Source organism: Trachypithecus francoisi, unplaced genomic scaffold, assembly GCF_009764315.1.
Source record: "Trachypithecus francoisi isolate TF-2019V2 unplaced genomic scaffold, Tfra_2.0 Lachesis_group10, whole genome shotgun sequence".
NCBI classification, from domain to species: domain Eukaryota; kingdom Metazoa; phylum Chordata; class Mammalia; order Primates; family Cercopithecidae; genus Trachypithecus; species Trachypithecus francoisi.
In genome coordinates, this window is record NW_022681455.1 from 15,778,819 (window position 1) to 15,794,849 (window position 16,031).

At 40.0% G+C, this 16,031-nt stretch overlaps 1 protein-coding gene across 5 annotated transcripts in view; it reads right to left on the reverse strand.

Moving 5' to 3' along the window:
• DTNBP1 (dystrobrevin binding protein 1) overlaps positions 1-16,031 on the reverse strand; it is a 154,592-nt gene that overhangs the window by 117,309 nt on the left and 21,252 nt on the right. For 4 of the 5 annotated variants that reach the window (XM_033216298.1, XM_033216297.1, XM_033216299.1 and 1 more), the window contains one exon: positions 11,035-11,095. In XM_033216298.1, coding sequence (XP_033072189.1) covers positions 11,035-11,095 — 61 coding nt within the window. Of the gene's footprint in view, positions 1-5,527; positions 5,550-11,034; positions 11,096-16,031 lie in introns of those variants that run through there. The other variant, XM_033216300.1, reaches the window with a different exon arrangement.

Sequence of the window (16,031 nt, forward strand, 5' to 3'; positions counted from 1 at the left end):
ATGGCTTAGAAGGAACAAACCTACCATCTACCCAAAACAACTCGCACCCCCAAATACAAGGTATTAGAATAAGAGAATTTAGCAAGATGGCCGAATATGGGATTAAAATACTACAAGTCAAATACTGCAGGTTTTTGGTAGATGTCAGGACAAAGAAGCCGTCTTCCATTAAAAATTTGCTAAAACTTTTTACCCTGAATAGGTATTTAATTTTATGAAATGCATTTTCTGCATCTGATGATCATTTTCACTTTTAATATTTAACAAAGTCAATTGCATGTAAAAGATTTTCTAATGTCAATTTAACCTTTTAATCCTGGCATAAACTTGTGTATTTTGCTTTTTATACATTGCTGGATTTGGTTTGCCACTATAGACATACAATGAAGAATGTCTCCCAGGTAGAATTCCTTTTATTATCCAATATTCATAAGCCATGCAAATATCAATAGCAAGTTTTGGCTAATATTTATATAGGAAAGCTTTATATTTAAGCTTGATACACATTTTAAAACAACATGTGAGTAGATTCTCAAATTGCATTTCAAATACAATTGTTAGAACATCAGGGCCAGGCGCGGTGGCTCAAGCCTGTAATCCCAGCACTTTGGGAGGCCGAGACGGGAGGATCACGAGGTCAGGAAATCGAGACCATCCTGGCTAACACGGTGAAACCCCGTCTCTACTAAAAATACAAAAAACTAGCCGGGCGAGGTGGCGGGCGCCTGTAGTCTCAGCTACTTGAGAGGCTGAGGCAGGAGAATGGTGTGAACCCGGGAGGCGGAGCTTGCAGTGAGCTGAGATCCGGCCACTGCACCCCAGCCTGGGCGAGAGAGCAAGACTTAGTCTCAAAAGGAAAAAAAAAAAGAACATCAGAATTGTTAGAAATTCAAATTGTCTACACACTGAAGCAGTATGAATAGTTTATCAACAGCGAATATGCATGGCTTCTATGTGTCCAGCATGGAGACACCAAGTTACTGCACACAAGCAACTGTTAATTAACAATTACATCTAAAGTTTGATAATCAGAAAATGATGTTTTAAGCATTTTATATCCTAAAGGTTCCTACCTATGTATAGGAATTTTGCTGGTTTTAAGTACATTTAAGGAACCTAGTTGAGTGTTTGGGGTTGATATGTAATACACCGTAACTTTTCCAATTTAAAATATGGGAAATAGGTTTCTGCCTAGCATGTTTACACGTAACATATCAGTTTCAGAAATAGATCATGGAAGTTAGGCAAGAGATGATGCCTTTAATGTGTTTATAATTTTTATATATGTATTCATGGACTCCAGGTTCACTTTTTCATACTTCCTTGTTGGGTTTCAATATCAAAGTTATCCCAGCCTCATAAAATATGCTGGGCAGTTTCCTCTTTTTTCATTCACTACAAGAACTTGTAAAATATTGAAATGGTAGATTTCAGCCAGGTGCAGTGGCTCACAACTGTAATTCTAGCACTTTGGAAGGCTGAGGTGGGAGGATCACTTGAGCTCAGGAGTTCAAGATCAGCCTGGGCAACATAGTGAGACCGCCATCGCTAAAAAAAAAAAAAAATTCTTTTTTGCAAGGCATGGTGGCTCACGTCTGTAATCTCAGCACTTGGGAGGCCGAGGCGGGTGAATCACCTGAAGTCAGGAGTTTAAGACCAACCTGGCCCACATGGTGAAACTCCATCTCTCCTAAAAATACAAAAATTAGCCAGGCATGGTGACATGTGCCTATAGTCCCAGCTACTCAGGAGACTGAAGTAGGAGAATCACTTGAACCTGGGAGGCGGAGGTTGCAGTGAGCCAAGGCTGTGCCATTGGACTCCAGCTTGGGCAATAAGAGTGAAACTGCATCTCAAAAATAAAATTTTTGTAAAAAAACATTAGATGGACATGGTGGCACACCTGTAGTCCCAGCTACTTGGGAGGCTGAGGTGGAAGGAACACTTAAACCCAGCAGGTTGAGGCCACAATTGAGCCACGATCATGTCATAGCATTCCAGCCTGGGCAACAGAACAAGACCCTGTCCCCTAAAAAACAAAACAAGAAATGATAGATTTCCAGAAAGAGAGAGAGAGAAAAAAAAGAAAAGGATCTCCTGAAAGTTCTGAACAAGAAATGACAGAAAGGAAGGAAGGAAGGAAGGAAGGAAGGAAGGAGGAAGGAAGGAAGGAAGGAAGGAGAAAGAAAGAAAGAGGAAGCAGGAAGCAGGGGAAGGGGAAGAAAAGAAAAGAAAAAAGAGGGGAGGGGAGGGGAGGGGAGGGGAGGGGAGGGGAGCGGAACAGAGCGGAGCACAGATGAGAGGAAAGAGAAAGAAGAAAAGGATTTCCTGAAAGTTCTCCTGTAAAATTCTATGGATCTGGTCCTTTCTTAGCAGAAATATTTTTAATCAGCAATACAATTTCTTTAGTAGCTATAAGACTATATGAGATTTGCATTGCTTCTAGTATCGGTATTGATAAAAAAAAAATTCTAAGATTTTGCCATTTCATCTAAGTTTTCAATTTTTTCTCTCTTTTTTTTTTCTTTTTAAGAAACAGGGTCTCACACTATGTTGCCCAGGCTGGAGTACAGTAGCTATTCACAGGCGCAGTCCCACTACCGATCAGCATAGGAGTTTTGACCTATTTCGTTTCTGACCTGGGCCAGTTCACCCCTCCTTAGACAACCTGGTGTTCCCTTGCTCCTCAACATCACCATGTTGATGCTGAACTTAGTGTATGCACCCAATTGGCATAGCACACTACAGCTCAGAGCTTCTGGGCTCAAGAGATCTTCCTGCCTCAGCATCCCAAGTAGCTGGGACTATAGGTGTGTGACCAGATAAGTTTTCATATTTGTCATAGAGTTCATAAACTTTTATCTTTTTACTCTCTGCTACAACTATAGCTATTAATATAGTCCCTTTAATTCTTAAAAGTATATATTTTTTTCTTGATCAGTGTCACTAGCAACTTATTAACTAATGATTTAATTGTTAACTAAATTATTTTATTAGTCTTTTATAAGAACTTTTGGCTGTATGTAGTTTCTATTATATTTTTTGTATTCTATTTCATTTACTTCTCTTACCTTTATTACCTCTTTCATTCTTTCTTCCAGATGTATTCCATTCTCTTCCCTAATTCTTAAGTTAGGTTAACTCACTGATTTTCAATCTTTTTTTTTTTTGTTTATACAGTTTCCCTGTAGATAGATTTTAGCAAATTCTACAAGTTTATACATAGTAATTATCATTCATTTCTATTTTTAAATTTACATTTTTTACTTCAAACCATAAAGTATTCATAATATGTATTTTAAAATTTCAAATATAGTTTTCAAAATTGGTTTCTTATATTAACTTTCAGCTTCATTTGCACTGGAATTAGAGAATATATTCTACATGACTTCATTTATATGAAACTTGCTGAGATTTGTGCTGTGGCCCTGTATGTAGTCAATTTTTATGTGTGTTCCAGATATGCTTTAAAAAAATTTATATTCTCTATTTGCTGGAGTAGCATTCTACATTTGTCCATAAGGCCAAATTTGTTAATCACATTAGTCCAATCATCTATATCCATACTTATTGCATCTGTTTTTATTTTTTCCTATCACTTAAAAGGAATGTATTAAAATTTTCTCATTTTGATTGTGGATTTAGCTGTTTTTTTCCTTGTAATTACATTTGTGCTTTATCTATTCTAATACTTTTATTAGGTATACACAGTTTAGACTTTTTTCCCCCTGAGGGAATTGAATCTTATTAAGGATCCTCTTCATTTTTCATTTTAAGTCTATTTCACCGATATTAACACATCAGTTTTCCATTGGTTAGTACTTGTCCAGTAGTATATGTTTTCCCTTCAATTACAGGCATATCTTGATTTACTGCACTTCATTTATATTGTGCTTTGCAGATATTGCATTTTTTACAAATTGCAGGTTTGTGGCAACCCTGCATCAAGCAAGTCTATCAGCATCATTTCTCCAACAGCACCATGCTCACCTCATGTCTCTATGTCACATTTTGGTAATTCTGAAAATATTTCAAACATTTTCATTATTATTACATCTGCTATGATGATTTGTAATCAGTGATCTTTGATGCTACCATTGTCATTGTTTTGGGGCACCACAAAGTGCACTCATTTGTAAGATGGTGAATTTAATTAATACATGTTATGTGTGTTCTGACTATTCCACCAACAGGCCATTTCTCTCTCCATTCTCAGACCTCCCTCCTCAGAACTCCCTATTCCCTAAGATAATAACTCCCTACAAATAGCTTCTACCTATTTAAGTAAAAGAAAGAGTCACACATTTCTTACTTGAAATAAAAAATCAGAAATGATTAAGCTTAGTGAGAAAGGAATGTCAAAAGCTAAGAGGCCAAAAGCATCATGTACTAAACACCCAAATTGTGATTGCAAAGAAACAGTTATTGAAGAAAATTAAAAATGCCACTCCAGTGAACACATGAATGATAAGAAAGCAAAGCAGGCTGGACATAATGGCTCAACCCTGTAATCTCACTTTGGGAGGCCGAGGTAGGAGGATCACTTGAGCTCAGGAGCTCAAGGCCAGCCTGGGCAACATAGCTCCATCTCTACAAAAAGTTAAAAAATTACCTGGGCGTGGTGGCTCACACCTGTAGTCCCAGCTACTAGGGAGGCTGGGATAGGAGGATCTGCTTGAGCCCAGGAGTTGGAGGCTGCAAGTGGGCCATGATGGCACCACTGCACAGCAGCCTGGGTGACAAAGCAAGACTGTTTCCAAAAAAAAAAAAAAAAAAAGAGAGAGAGAGGAGAGGAGAGAAGAAAGAGAAGAGAAGAGAAGAGAAGAGAAGAAGAGAAGCAAAACAGCCTGATTGCTGATACAGAGGAAGTTTGACTGATATGGATAGATCAAACCAGCCAGAATATTCCCTTAAGCCAAAGCCCAAATTTGTAACAAGGCCCTAACTCTCAATTCTATAAATGGATTCAGAGAAGTGAGGAAGCTGCAGCAAAAGTCTGATGACAGCAGAGGTTGGTTTATCAAATTTAAGGAAAGACATCGTCTTCATAATATAAAAGTGCAAGGTGAAGGAGCAAGAGCTGATGTAGAAGTGTTAGCAAGTTATCCAGATCTAGCTAAGATCATTGATGAAAGTGGCTACCTTGAACAATAAACTTTCAAGTATACAAAACAGTCTTCTGTTGGAAGAAGATGGTATCTAGGACTTTCATAGTTAGAGAGGAGAAGTTAATTCCTGGCCTCAAAGCTTCAAAGGACATGCTGACTATCTTGACAGGGACTAATGCAGCTGGGGACTTTAAGCTGAAGCCAGCACTTCATTTACCATTCTGAAAATTCTGGGGCCCTTGAGAATCATGCTAAATCTACTCTGCCTGTGCTGTATAAATGTAACAACAAAGGCTGGATGACAGCACATCTGTTGACAGCACGGTTTAGTGAATATTAATACTTTATGCTTACTGTTGGGACCTACTGCTCAGACAAAAATATTCCTTTCCAAATAATACCACTCATTGACAATGCACCTGGTCATCCAAGAGTTCTCATGGAGATATACAAGATCAACGTTGTCTTCATGCCTGCTAACACAACATCCATTCTGTAGCCTGTGAATTAAGGAGTCATATCAACTTTTAAGTATTATTGTTTAAGAAATACATTTTATAAGGCTACAGCTGCCATAGATAGAAGTTCCCTCAACTGATCTGAGCAAAGTAAATTGAAAACCTCCTGGAAAGAATTCACTATTCTAGATGCCATTACGAAATCTTCATGATTCATGGGAGGAAGTCAAAATACCATCATTAACAGGAATTTGGAAGAAATTGATTCCAACCCTCATGGATGGCTTTGAGGGGTTCAAGGCTTCAGAAGTAACTCTAAATGCAGTAAAAATAGCAAGAGAACTCAAACTAGAAGTGGAGCTTGAAGATGTGACTGAATTGCCGCAATCTCATGATGAAACACGAATGGATGAGGTGCTGACTGACTCCAATTCTGAAAGAAGTTCTACTATGGGTAAAATGCTATCAAACAGCATTGCATGCTACAGAGAAATCTTTTGTGAAAGGAAGAGTCAATAGATGCAGCAAACTTCATTGCTGTCTTATTCAAGAAATTGCCACAGCTACCCCAATCTTCAGAAACCACCACCCTGATCTGCAGGGTGCAGATATGCAGCTACAAGCATAAAACAAAAAACCTCTCAACCAGCAAAAAGGTTATGATTCACTGAAGGCTCAGGTGATTGTGAGCATTTTTTAAGCAATAAAGTATTTTTTCTTTTTCTTTTTTTTTTTTTTGAGACGGGGTCTCGCTCTGCCGCCCAGGCTGGAGTGCAGTGGCCGGATCTCAGGTCACTGCAAGCTCCGCCTCCCGGGTTTACGCCATTCTCCTGCCTCAGCCTCCCGAGTAGCTGGGACTACAAGGCGCCCGCCACGTCGCCCGGCTAGTTTTTTTTTTGTATTTTTTAGTAGAGACGGGGTTTCACCGCGTTAGCCAGGATGGTCTCGATCTCCTGACCTCATGATCTGCCCGTCTCGGCCTCCCAAAGTGCTGGGATTACAGGTTTGAGCCACCGCGCCCGGCCAGCAATAAAGTATTTTTTAATTAAGGTATTACATTGCTTTTTAAGACATACTTAATAGACAATGGTATAGTATAGACATAATTTTTATATGCACTAAGAAACCAAAAAAAAATTGTTGGACTTGCTTTCTTGCAATATTCACTTTACTGCAGTGGTATGGAACCAAACTGACTATACTTCTGAGGTATGCCCATATATTCAGTCTTTCTGTGTCCTAATGTTCTAGGTGTTCCCTTGTAAGTACCTTATAAACTATTAATAGACTTTTCCTCATCTTTCAAAACATGCCCTCTAGCAGTCTAGATTAATCATTTAAAAATACTGAGATCACAGATATATTCACATTTACTATTGTATTCTGTTTATTCTGCTTGTTATGCGTTTTCCCCTAGTTTCTTGTCATCTTTTGCATTGACTGAATTCTTTCTCATTGTTCTAGTTTTTTTCTACTGGTTTAGAAGAAACATTTTCTTTTTCTTTTCTTTTTTTGAGATGGAGTCTCACTCTGCTACCCAGGCTAGAGTACAGTGGCACAATCTCAGCTCATCACAACCTCTGCCTCCCGGGTTCAAGTGATTCTCCTGTCTCGGCCTCCCAAGTAGCTGGGATTACAGGTGACCACCACCACGCTAGGCTAATTTTTTGTATTTTCAGTAGAGATAGGGTTTCACCATGTTGGTCAGGCTGGTCTCAAACTCCTGACCTCAAGCGATCCACCTGCCTTGGCCTCCCAAAGTGCTGGGATTACAGGCGTGAGCCACCGCACCCAACCACTTTCTATTTTTTGTGTGTGTGGTTACCCTTGAAATTCTGCCCTCCATATTTAACTTTTTTTTTTTTTTGAGATGGAGTCTCGCTCTGTCGCCTAGACTGAAGAGCAGTGGCCCCACCTCGGCTCACTGCAAGCTCCGCCTCCTGGGTTCACGCCATTCTCCTGCCTCAGCCTCCTGAGTAGCTGGGACTACAGTCGCCTGCCACCGCGCCCAGCTAATTTTTTGTATTTTTAGTAGAGACGGGGTTTCACCATGGTCTCGATCTCCTGACCTTGTGATCCGCCCGCCTTGGCCTCCCAAAGTGCTGGGATTACAGGTGTGAGCCACCACGCCCGGCCATTTTTTTTTTTTTTTTTTTTTTTTTTGAGATGGAGTCTCGCCCTGTCGCCCTGGCTGGAGTGCAGTGGCCGGATCTCAGCTCACTGCAAGCTCCGCCTCCTGGGTTCACGCCATTCTCCTGCCTCAGCCTCCCGAGTAGCTGGGACTACAGGCGCCCGCCACCTCGCCCAGCTAGTTTTTTGTGTTTTTTAGTAGAGACGGGGTTTCACCATGTTAGCCAGGATGGTCTCGATCTCCTGACCTTGTGATCCACCCGTCTTGGCCTCTTTTAAAAGTGAGGTTAATCAATATTGATATATTTCCCCCAAATAATACAAAAGTCTTAGAATGCCTGAACGCTGATAATCTGCCTTCCATCTTACATGCTTTGTTATCTAGTATTATTATTCTATCATTTTAACCCCACAAATTAGATAACTGATATACATGTCCCCACTGTTTGTTTAGATTTATCTATATTTACCATTTTCTCTGCTCACTATTTCTTCCCACATCTCAGACCTATCTTCTAAAATTAGTTTCTTTTTTTCCTGAATTACATTCTTTAGTAGTTCTTTTATTGGACGATTACTGACAGAAAAATCTGTTTTTATCTGAGTATGTCTTGCTTTTACTCTAATTCTTGACAACAGTTTGAAAAGTGTGCTGTGGAACTCATTCATTTATAAGTGATCTGTCTTTTCTCTAGTTATTTTAAGATTTTCTCCTCTCCTTTAGGATTCTGTAGTTTTTGTTGTTGTTATTTTAGACAGAGTCTTGCTGTTGCCCAGGCTGGAGTGCAGTGGCATTATCTCGGCTCACTGTAACCTCCACCTCCCCAGCTCAAGATATTCTCCTGCCTTAGCCTCCTGAGTAGCTGGGACTACAGGCACACGCCACCATGCTCAGCTAATTTTTGTATTTTTAGGAGAGACAGGGTTTCACCATGTTGGCCAGGCTGGTCTTAAACTGCTGACCTCAGGTGATCCACCCACCTTGGCCTACCAAAGTGCTGGGATTACAGGTGTGAGCCACTGTGCCCAACTGGGTTCTGTAGCTTCAGCATGAGGTGTCTAGGAATGGATTATTATATTGCTTGTTTGTTGTATTTTCTGGATCTGAGGATTTGCACATCTCATTTATGGAAAATTCTCAGACATTTTTCTTTTCCTACATTGTCTTTCCCTCATGCTTTTTCTAGAACTGTTTAGGTTTACTGGATATGTTGGGCTAACTCACACGAAACTGCAATTTTACAGATCAAAATTAATCAAATATTAGCAATCTCACTTGGTTCAACCTAAAGACATTTTTATAAGTGTTCTCTGCCTATCAATTCCTCTTTCATATTTTCCATTTTCTTTCTGAAATCCTTTCCGTGTACTCTTTGACTCTCTCTTCTACTTCACTCTTTCTTTCTTCGGCTGCCTCAAATTGCCTTTAAGCACATCTTTTGGGTTTGTAATTTCAATGACTCTAAAATATTTGATAGTGACTTCTTCCTTACTCATGTTTAAGTCCATCTCTTATCTCTTGAAAGATTTAATATATAACTACTTAACAGTCAATGTTCAATAGTGCAGTATCTACAGTCCTTTGTGGGTCTAAATCTCACTCTTTGGTTCTGGTGACTCAAACTTTTGGTGGTTTACTTGTGTGCTTGCTAATATTTTGAGGACAGGGAGCCTGACTTAATCTGTGGAAATCTGAGGGACCTACGTTTAGACTGTTTCATCCATGGAGAATTTGCATTTGTTTTTGTTCGGTGTCAAATCTTTTTTTTTTTTTTTTAGACAGAGTTTCACTCTGTCGCCCAGGCTGGAGTGCAATGGCGCAATCTCAGCTCACGGTAACCTCCGCCTCCCAGGTTGAAGCGATTCTTCTGCCTCAGCCTCCTGAGTAGTTGGGATTACAGGCATGCGCCACCATGCCCGGCTAAGTTTTGTATTTTTATTAGAGATGGGGTTTCGTCATGTTGGCCAGGCTGGTCTCGAACTCCCGACCTCAGGTGATCCACCCGCCTCAGCCTCCCAAAGTGCTGGGAGTACAGGCGTGAGCCACCGCGCCTGGCCAACTTTTTTATTTCTTAACTTAGAGGTTCCTTGATCATGCAGGAAATATAACTTAGAACCCCATACTCCTATGAAGCCAATACCATGGTAACAAATCAAGAAAGGAGGCTATGCCAACTTGTTAGGAAGACAGACAGGTTTCCTTGTTGACTCCTTTAGCCAACAGGTACATTTTTTTCCCCTAGCTTAAGCTTTCACCAAGGGGATGTAGCCACCTCAAAGTCCAAAGAGCTTTATCAAAAGTCTCAGATTCAGATCCCCACAGACAAAGTCTCCTACTCCCACAGATCTCCAAAGCTTCTGTTTTAGTAGTTTGATCCTGACTGCCATGTTTTGTTTTGTTGTTTTAATGACTCTGATTTAAGTTCCCTGTTCTGTTTTGTTGTGTTGTTGGCCCTTTATGTTTCTCTTAATTTTTGTGAGCTTAATGTATATTAAAGAACTTTTAAAAAACATATCCAACATTTAAGTGTTTTATAGCTGTAGGGCTTTTCAAAGTATCTATTCTGCCTTACTATCAGAAACCTACATTTTCTTCTTCTCAGTAAATTCTAAGAGAAATGCTAGTGTCTACATTTCATCATATATATTCCTGTGTTGTATATAATTATTACAGCTTCACTAATTTAGGTAAATGGTAAAGATAATCAGTCTAAATTTATTTAAAGTCAGAATTACAGAAATCATTTCAGAAAAAAATGAAGTTTGATTGACATCAACAACACCGAGGAGAGTATTTGATCTTGGCTAAGTACATTTACCAAGTCATTTAAATTACAAGACACTAGTGCTTAAAAATACTTTGTTCTTCTAAGTGAACTGAGGATGACCCCTGAAATTTTTGTATTTATTTGTTAGGCAAATTAATAATTTTGGATAGACTGAGCAAAGTTAAGTTTTTTTGACCAAATAATAAGGAATTCTTAAATAGTGTGGAAAGAGATGTCTTATAAAGGGTAGAAAAAGATGTCTTATAATTTACATATATTGCAAATTCATCAGACTAAAATTCAGAGCATTATATCTACATAAAACAAGTATTTACCTATCCTTAGAATAAAAGTTATAAACTCTCTAGTTCAACTAAACTAAATTACTTGACAGAGAAATGATAAAAAGGTGCTTTATTCAGGGAGTTTAATAATCAACAACTAGATTCAATTTCAGATATCCTGCAAAACATTTTGACACAAACAATTATAAAATCAATTTTTTTAAAATGCCATTTAGCACTGAAAAAGGAAAGTCTGCCACGAGTATAAGATTAGCCAATTCTTTACCTCTCCAGCACTTGCACATTCTTTGGCTCTTCTGTGAAGTGCAGCCCATGTATCCTCATACCTAAAAAAAAAAGCAAAAAAAAATTTGAAATGCAAACCACACATTAAAAGGAAATACTATCTAAAGATGAATGTGGAATATCCTACGGTGCTGGAAAGGAAACACTCAAAAAATAATGGGGACATGTTGCAAGGACATATACGTCAACTTGATGGAGCTTCCAGTGGCCAAATCTGTGACAATTTGAGCAACAAAATACATAATGGTAGTAATGGATTATAACTCAAAGAATAAAACAAATATCCCTGAGTCCATGGTGATGTAAATAATTGAATAAATAAATCAATGACAGAGAAGAGAAAAACTTTTCCTTATAATAGAAACACAATTAGTAATTTTTTTTGTTTTTTTGAGACGGAGTTTTACTCTGTCACCCAGGTTGGAGTGTAGTGGTGTGATCTCGGCTCACTGCAACCTCCATCTCCCAAGCAATTCTCCTGTCTCAGCCTCCCGAGTAGCTGGGATTACAGGCACATGCCATCACGCCTGGCTAATTTTTGTATTTTTAGTAGAGACAGGATTTCACCACATTGGCCAGGCTGTTCTCGAACTCCTGACCTCAGATGAGCTGCCTGCCTCGGCCTCCCAAAGTACCGGGATTACAGGTGTGAGCCACCACACCCAGCCCCAATTAGTAATTTTAAAAGAAATTATGAGAAAAAAAAACTCTAATTGGTAAACACAATAGTAATAATTGTTTTAAAAAGAATTTTAATGGATGATAAAATCAGTGGGTAAAAGCACAAAAAGAAACAGGATATTTACACAGTCTCAAAGTATCTCCCCATAGGATAATCATTAACTAAAAGTGAGAAAACAGTGTTAACCGAGGAGAAACCTGGCAGTCATATCCTTAATAAAGTGATCAAAATTAATGTCAACAGTAATGAGACACATCAACATTATGTGCCTCCTGATGTGATGCACTGGGAAGGATATAATATTACTCTTCTGGTATTCTTGCCAAAACAGTACTAACTTACAGTTAATTACAAGGAAACAGAAAAATCCAAATTTATAGACATTTTGAAACATAATTGGCCAGTACTTTTTTTTTTTTTTTAAGACAGGGTCTCACTCTGTCACCCAGGCTGAAGTGGTTGAGCTCACTGCAGCCTCAACCTCTTGGACTCAAGTGATCCACCCATCTCAGTCTCCCAAAGTGCTGAAATTATAGACATGAGCTACACCATGCCCGGCCTTGGCAAGTACTCTTCGAAAGTATTGAGGTCATGAAAGACAAAGACTAAAGAATTGTTCCATGTTAAAGAAGACAACGGAGACATTTTGACTAAATATGATGTGTGATCCTGGATTGGATCCTAGTCCAGAAAAAAGGACACTGGTGGGATAATTGATGGAATTTGAATAAGGCCTATGGATTAAAGTATTTACTAATGTTAATTTTCTGGTTTGATCATTGTACTGTGGTTATATGAAATGCTAACATTGGGAAAGCTGAAATTGCTTGTTCTATTTTTGCAATTTTTTTGTAAACCTGAGATTATTTCAAAATGAGAAGTTAAAAAATAAAACTTCTAAACTACGATTCATTTGATTGCTGATGTAAAACCTGAATTCCCAATCTAAAAAATTCTAGCTATCCAGCCAATATTTCTCCAAACAGGAATACATATTTAATGAGTTCATATTGCCTCCCCTCATAGTCAGATTCACAATTTTTTTATTGAATTTAAGTAGGAAAATCAATCTGAATAATCCAGGTGATACTAGAGTCTACATGTGATGAAAATTAAGGTGGAAGGTCACACAAATAATACAGTCCTGCTGTCATTGTTGAATAACAGAAAGCTAGATTTTCTTGGATGTATAAGATTATGTAAGTATCAATTAAAATCAACAAGTATTTACTGAATGCCAAGCATTGTTAGGCACCAGAACTGCTGAGATAAATTTTACTTTTGCATCTTTGTTGTCCTGGTACTTAGCACAGAACCTAACACAGAAGAGACACATTAAATGTCTGTTGAGTGAAGAAACAGACTAATTATAAAATGAAAATTTAGGACTTCGTGGTAAAATTTTGTATCATTTTCTTAACTCAGTGGGAAAGAGGAAATTAATCCTTACTTGCCAAATTTAGACTCCAGATCATTCTTTTCATAATATCTCACAATTTCCTTTTCTCCCCATTATTATGTATGCTTTTCACATCCATCTTGCCATTATACAATACCCTTCCTCATTTCTACTTTCCTAGTTCAGAAACTAGTTCATGTATGACTTTCCTACTGTTTTCAGCATTCTCTAAACCTAGACTATGCCAACCATTCAAGTTCTCTGCTCTACTTTTATGCCATGAAGCAGTTTGAAGAAATGCATTAAATCCATTACAATGCTATCCAACCTCCCATGGGCCTTAGCTGCCAATCAGCACTTAAAAAAAAATTTATTGCTATTAGATTGTTCTCTGAAGTAGACACAGCGGGTATTACACATCTCATGCTGCCTTGAAACTTACCCCATCCAATCACTTTCTTCTTTTTTTTTTTTTTTTTTTGAGGCGGAGTCTCGCTCTGTCGCCTGGGCTGGAGTGCAGTGGCCGGATCTCAGCTCACTGCAAGCTCCACCTCCCGGGTTCACGCCATTCTCCTGCCTCAGCCTCCCGAGTAGCTGGGACTACAGGCGCCCGCCACCTCGCCCGGCTAGTTTTTTTGTATTTTTTTAGTAGAGACGAGGTTTCACCGTGTCAGCCAGGATGGTCTCGATCTCCTGACCTCGTGATCCGCCCGTCTCGGCCTCCCAAAGTGCTGGGATTACAGGCTTGAGCCACCGCGCCCGGCCCATCCAATCACTTTCAACAGACATATGAACTTATTCCATTTTACTGAGATAAAGACACTGGATGTAAACTTCAAATTTTCTGTGTTCAAACTCAAACATCTTTAAAAATCCCAAGTCAATGATGACGAAATGAAGAAGCCACATTCATAATGTGTAATTCTCACATTCAAATCGTTATTGAATATATTCTATGTATACTATGGGAAAACTAGTGGAAGAGTTCACAATACAGTTAGGAAGATGACCACACATGTAAATAATTACCTTACTTGGGAGACAAAGGAAAGGGCTAATTATATAGCATTAGAGCCATATGAACATAGGAAAGTAACTGTAGACTGTGTTGTACTACCCTCTTTAAAACGTTATGATTTATGAAATAGAAGATGTTAGAGCAAGAGGCATCTAGAATCTGTCACCCTACCTAGACCACAATCACATTGGCAGAATCTGTCTGATGTAACTATTTTGGGATTCTAGAATCTATTAAAGGCTTGCAACTTCCAGGGGAAGATTTGGAGGGTAAACTGAGGTTCATTTCAGTCGATTTCAGGTTTTAGCACAATGGCAGCTACTCATCCACCACCCCAACCTCTGGACAGGCAGCCATGCACTTGTTCCTGAAGTAGCTTATACATGGCTTACGAAAGTCAAGGTGGGCCAATAAGGACCCTGTGCTCCAAACATCGGGGAGTCTGTGCTTTGATCACAATTGCTGCTTCTAATCAGGGAGATGCAGACACAGAGGCAGCTACTGTTGAAAACCCCTCCTGCTCTGGCTAGCAATTTTCAGAGGATTTAAAAGGCCAACGTCTGGTTTTGTCCCCTTTCTTTGTTCTCTTTTCCCTTTTGGAGAGCCAGACACTTAAAGATTAGGACATTCAATAACAGACGAAATTGTTTTTTGTTTTGTGGTGTGTGTGTGTTTTTTTTTTTTTTTTTTTTGTCCCAAGATGGCTTACTAGGGACATCAAAAGCCAGTTTTTCTCAAAAAACAGATAAAAGTTACTGGTGAGTGGACAAATTCTAGACAGAAAACTGAGGGAACGGAGGCAGGACCTGTCAGAGTGCCCATGTGAAGAAGCTGGGGTGCAGAAAAGGAAAGCAGTAAGAGTCTGGCAGAGATCGACCCTCAAGGACCTTGGAGCCCTGTGGAAAGGGTAGGTGGGAGTAGTTCTCTGCTCCCCTCACTCCTCCAACAATCTCCTGACCAACAAATTGTTGGAGAGTGCTCCTCTGCCCTTGTGACCCAGAGCAACACTATTGGTGGCGATTTGAAAACCTCCTGGGGCTGGAGAATCTGGTGGCCAACTCGTGTGTACAGGCATGTCCACACTACCCTCAGGTGCCAGATACCATACTCGTTGCTCACTGGCGGTGGGATGCTGCCCTGCCCAGGGATTCTCTGCCCTTGAGTCACCACACCACCAGATTCCCTGCAAACACACCCCACAAACCACGCTAACTTTGGCAAGCACAGGGAACCAGCAGTTCCCCAGGTAACCGTGAGATCTCTGGAGATCTAACCCCCTGCATGGGCCATCCCTAAGTGGAAGAGAGTGCGGCCCACCAAAAGCACCCCAGGGGACAAAGGAAATGCAGGCACAGTGCCAACCACTGCAAGAGGCAGTATCATCACCCAGGAATGGATGTGGGGAAGGGGTCATCTCCTGCATCCCCCTACACTGTTGCTGATGCAGCAGTGTTCTCCCTGCCAGGGGCCAGTACATGCACTTGGACACACAACATATTTCATGCTTCTCGTGGCGGCTCCACTTCTACTGAAGGTGAGCCCTGCACAGCTCAAGCTTTCAGGAAGGGTGGGGCCCAACTCCCCTTCCCTACACAGAGCAGTAACATCCCGACAAGGGAAGACAAGTTACAGAGTTGCCTGCTCCCATCTGGAAGAAGAGACTCTCCCTGAGCCCATTTTGGTGGCAGTCCTCAGAGGAGTGAACCCACAACCCGCAGACAGGAACCAAAGGAAAAAATCTTTATGAAATGAAGGTTGGGAGCCTTGTGATGCGGGCCTGATAGGAAGTGGATCACGTTCTTGCCAGCACAGGATGAGGAGTGGGTGTACCCACCCACCTTCTCCCCCAAGACCTTAGCACACCCCACCGGATCTCTT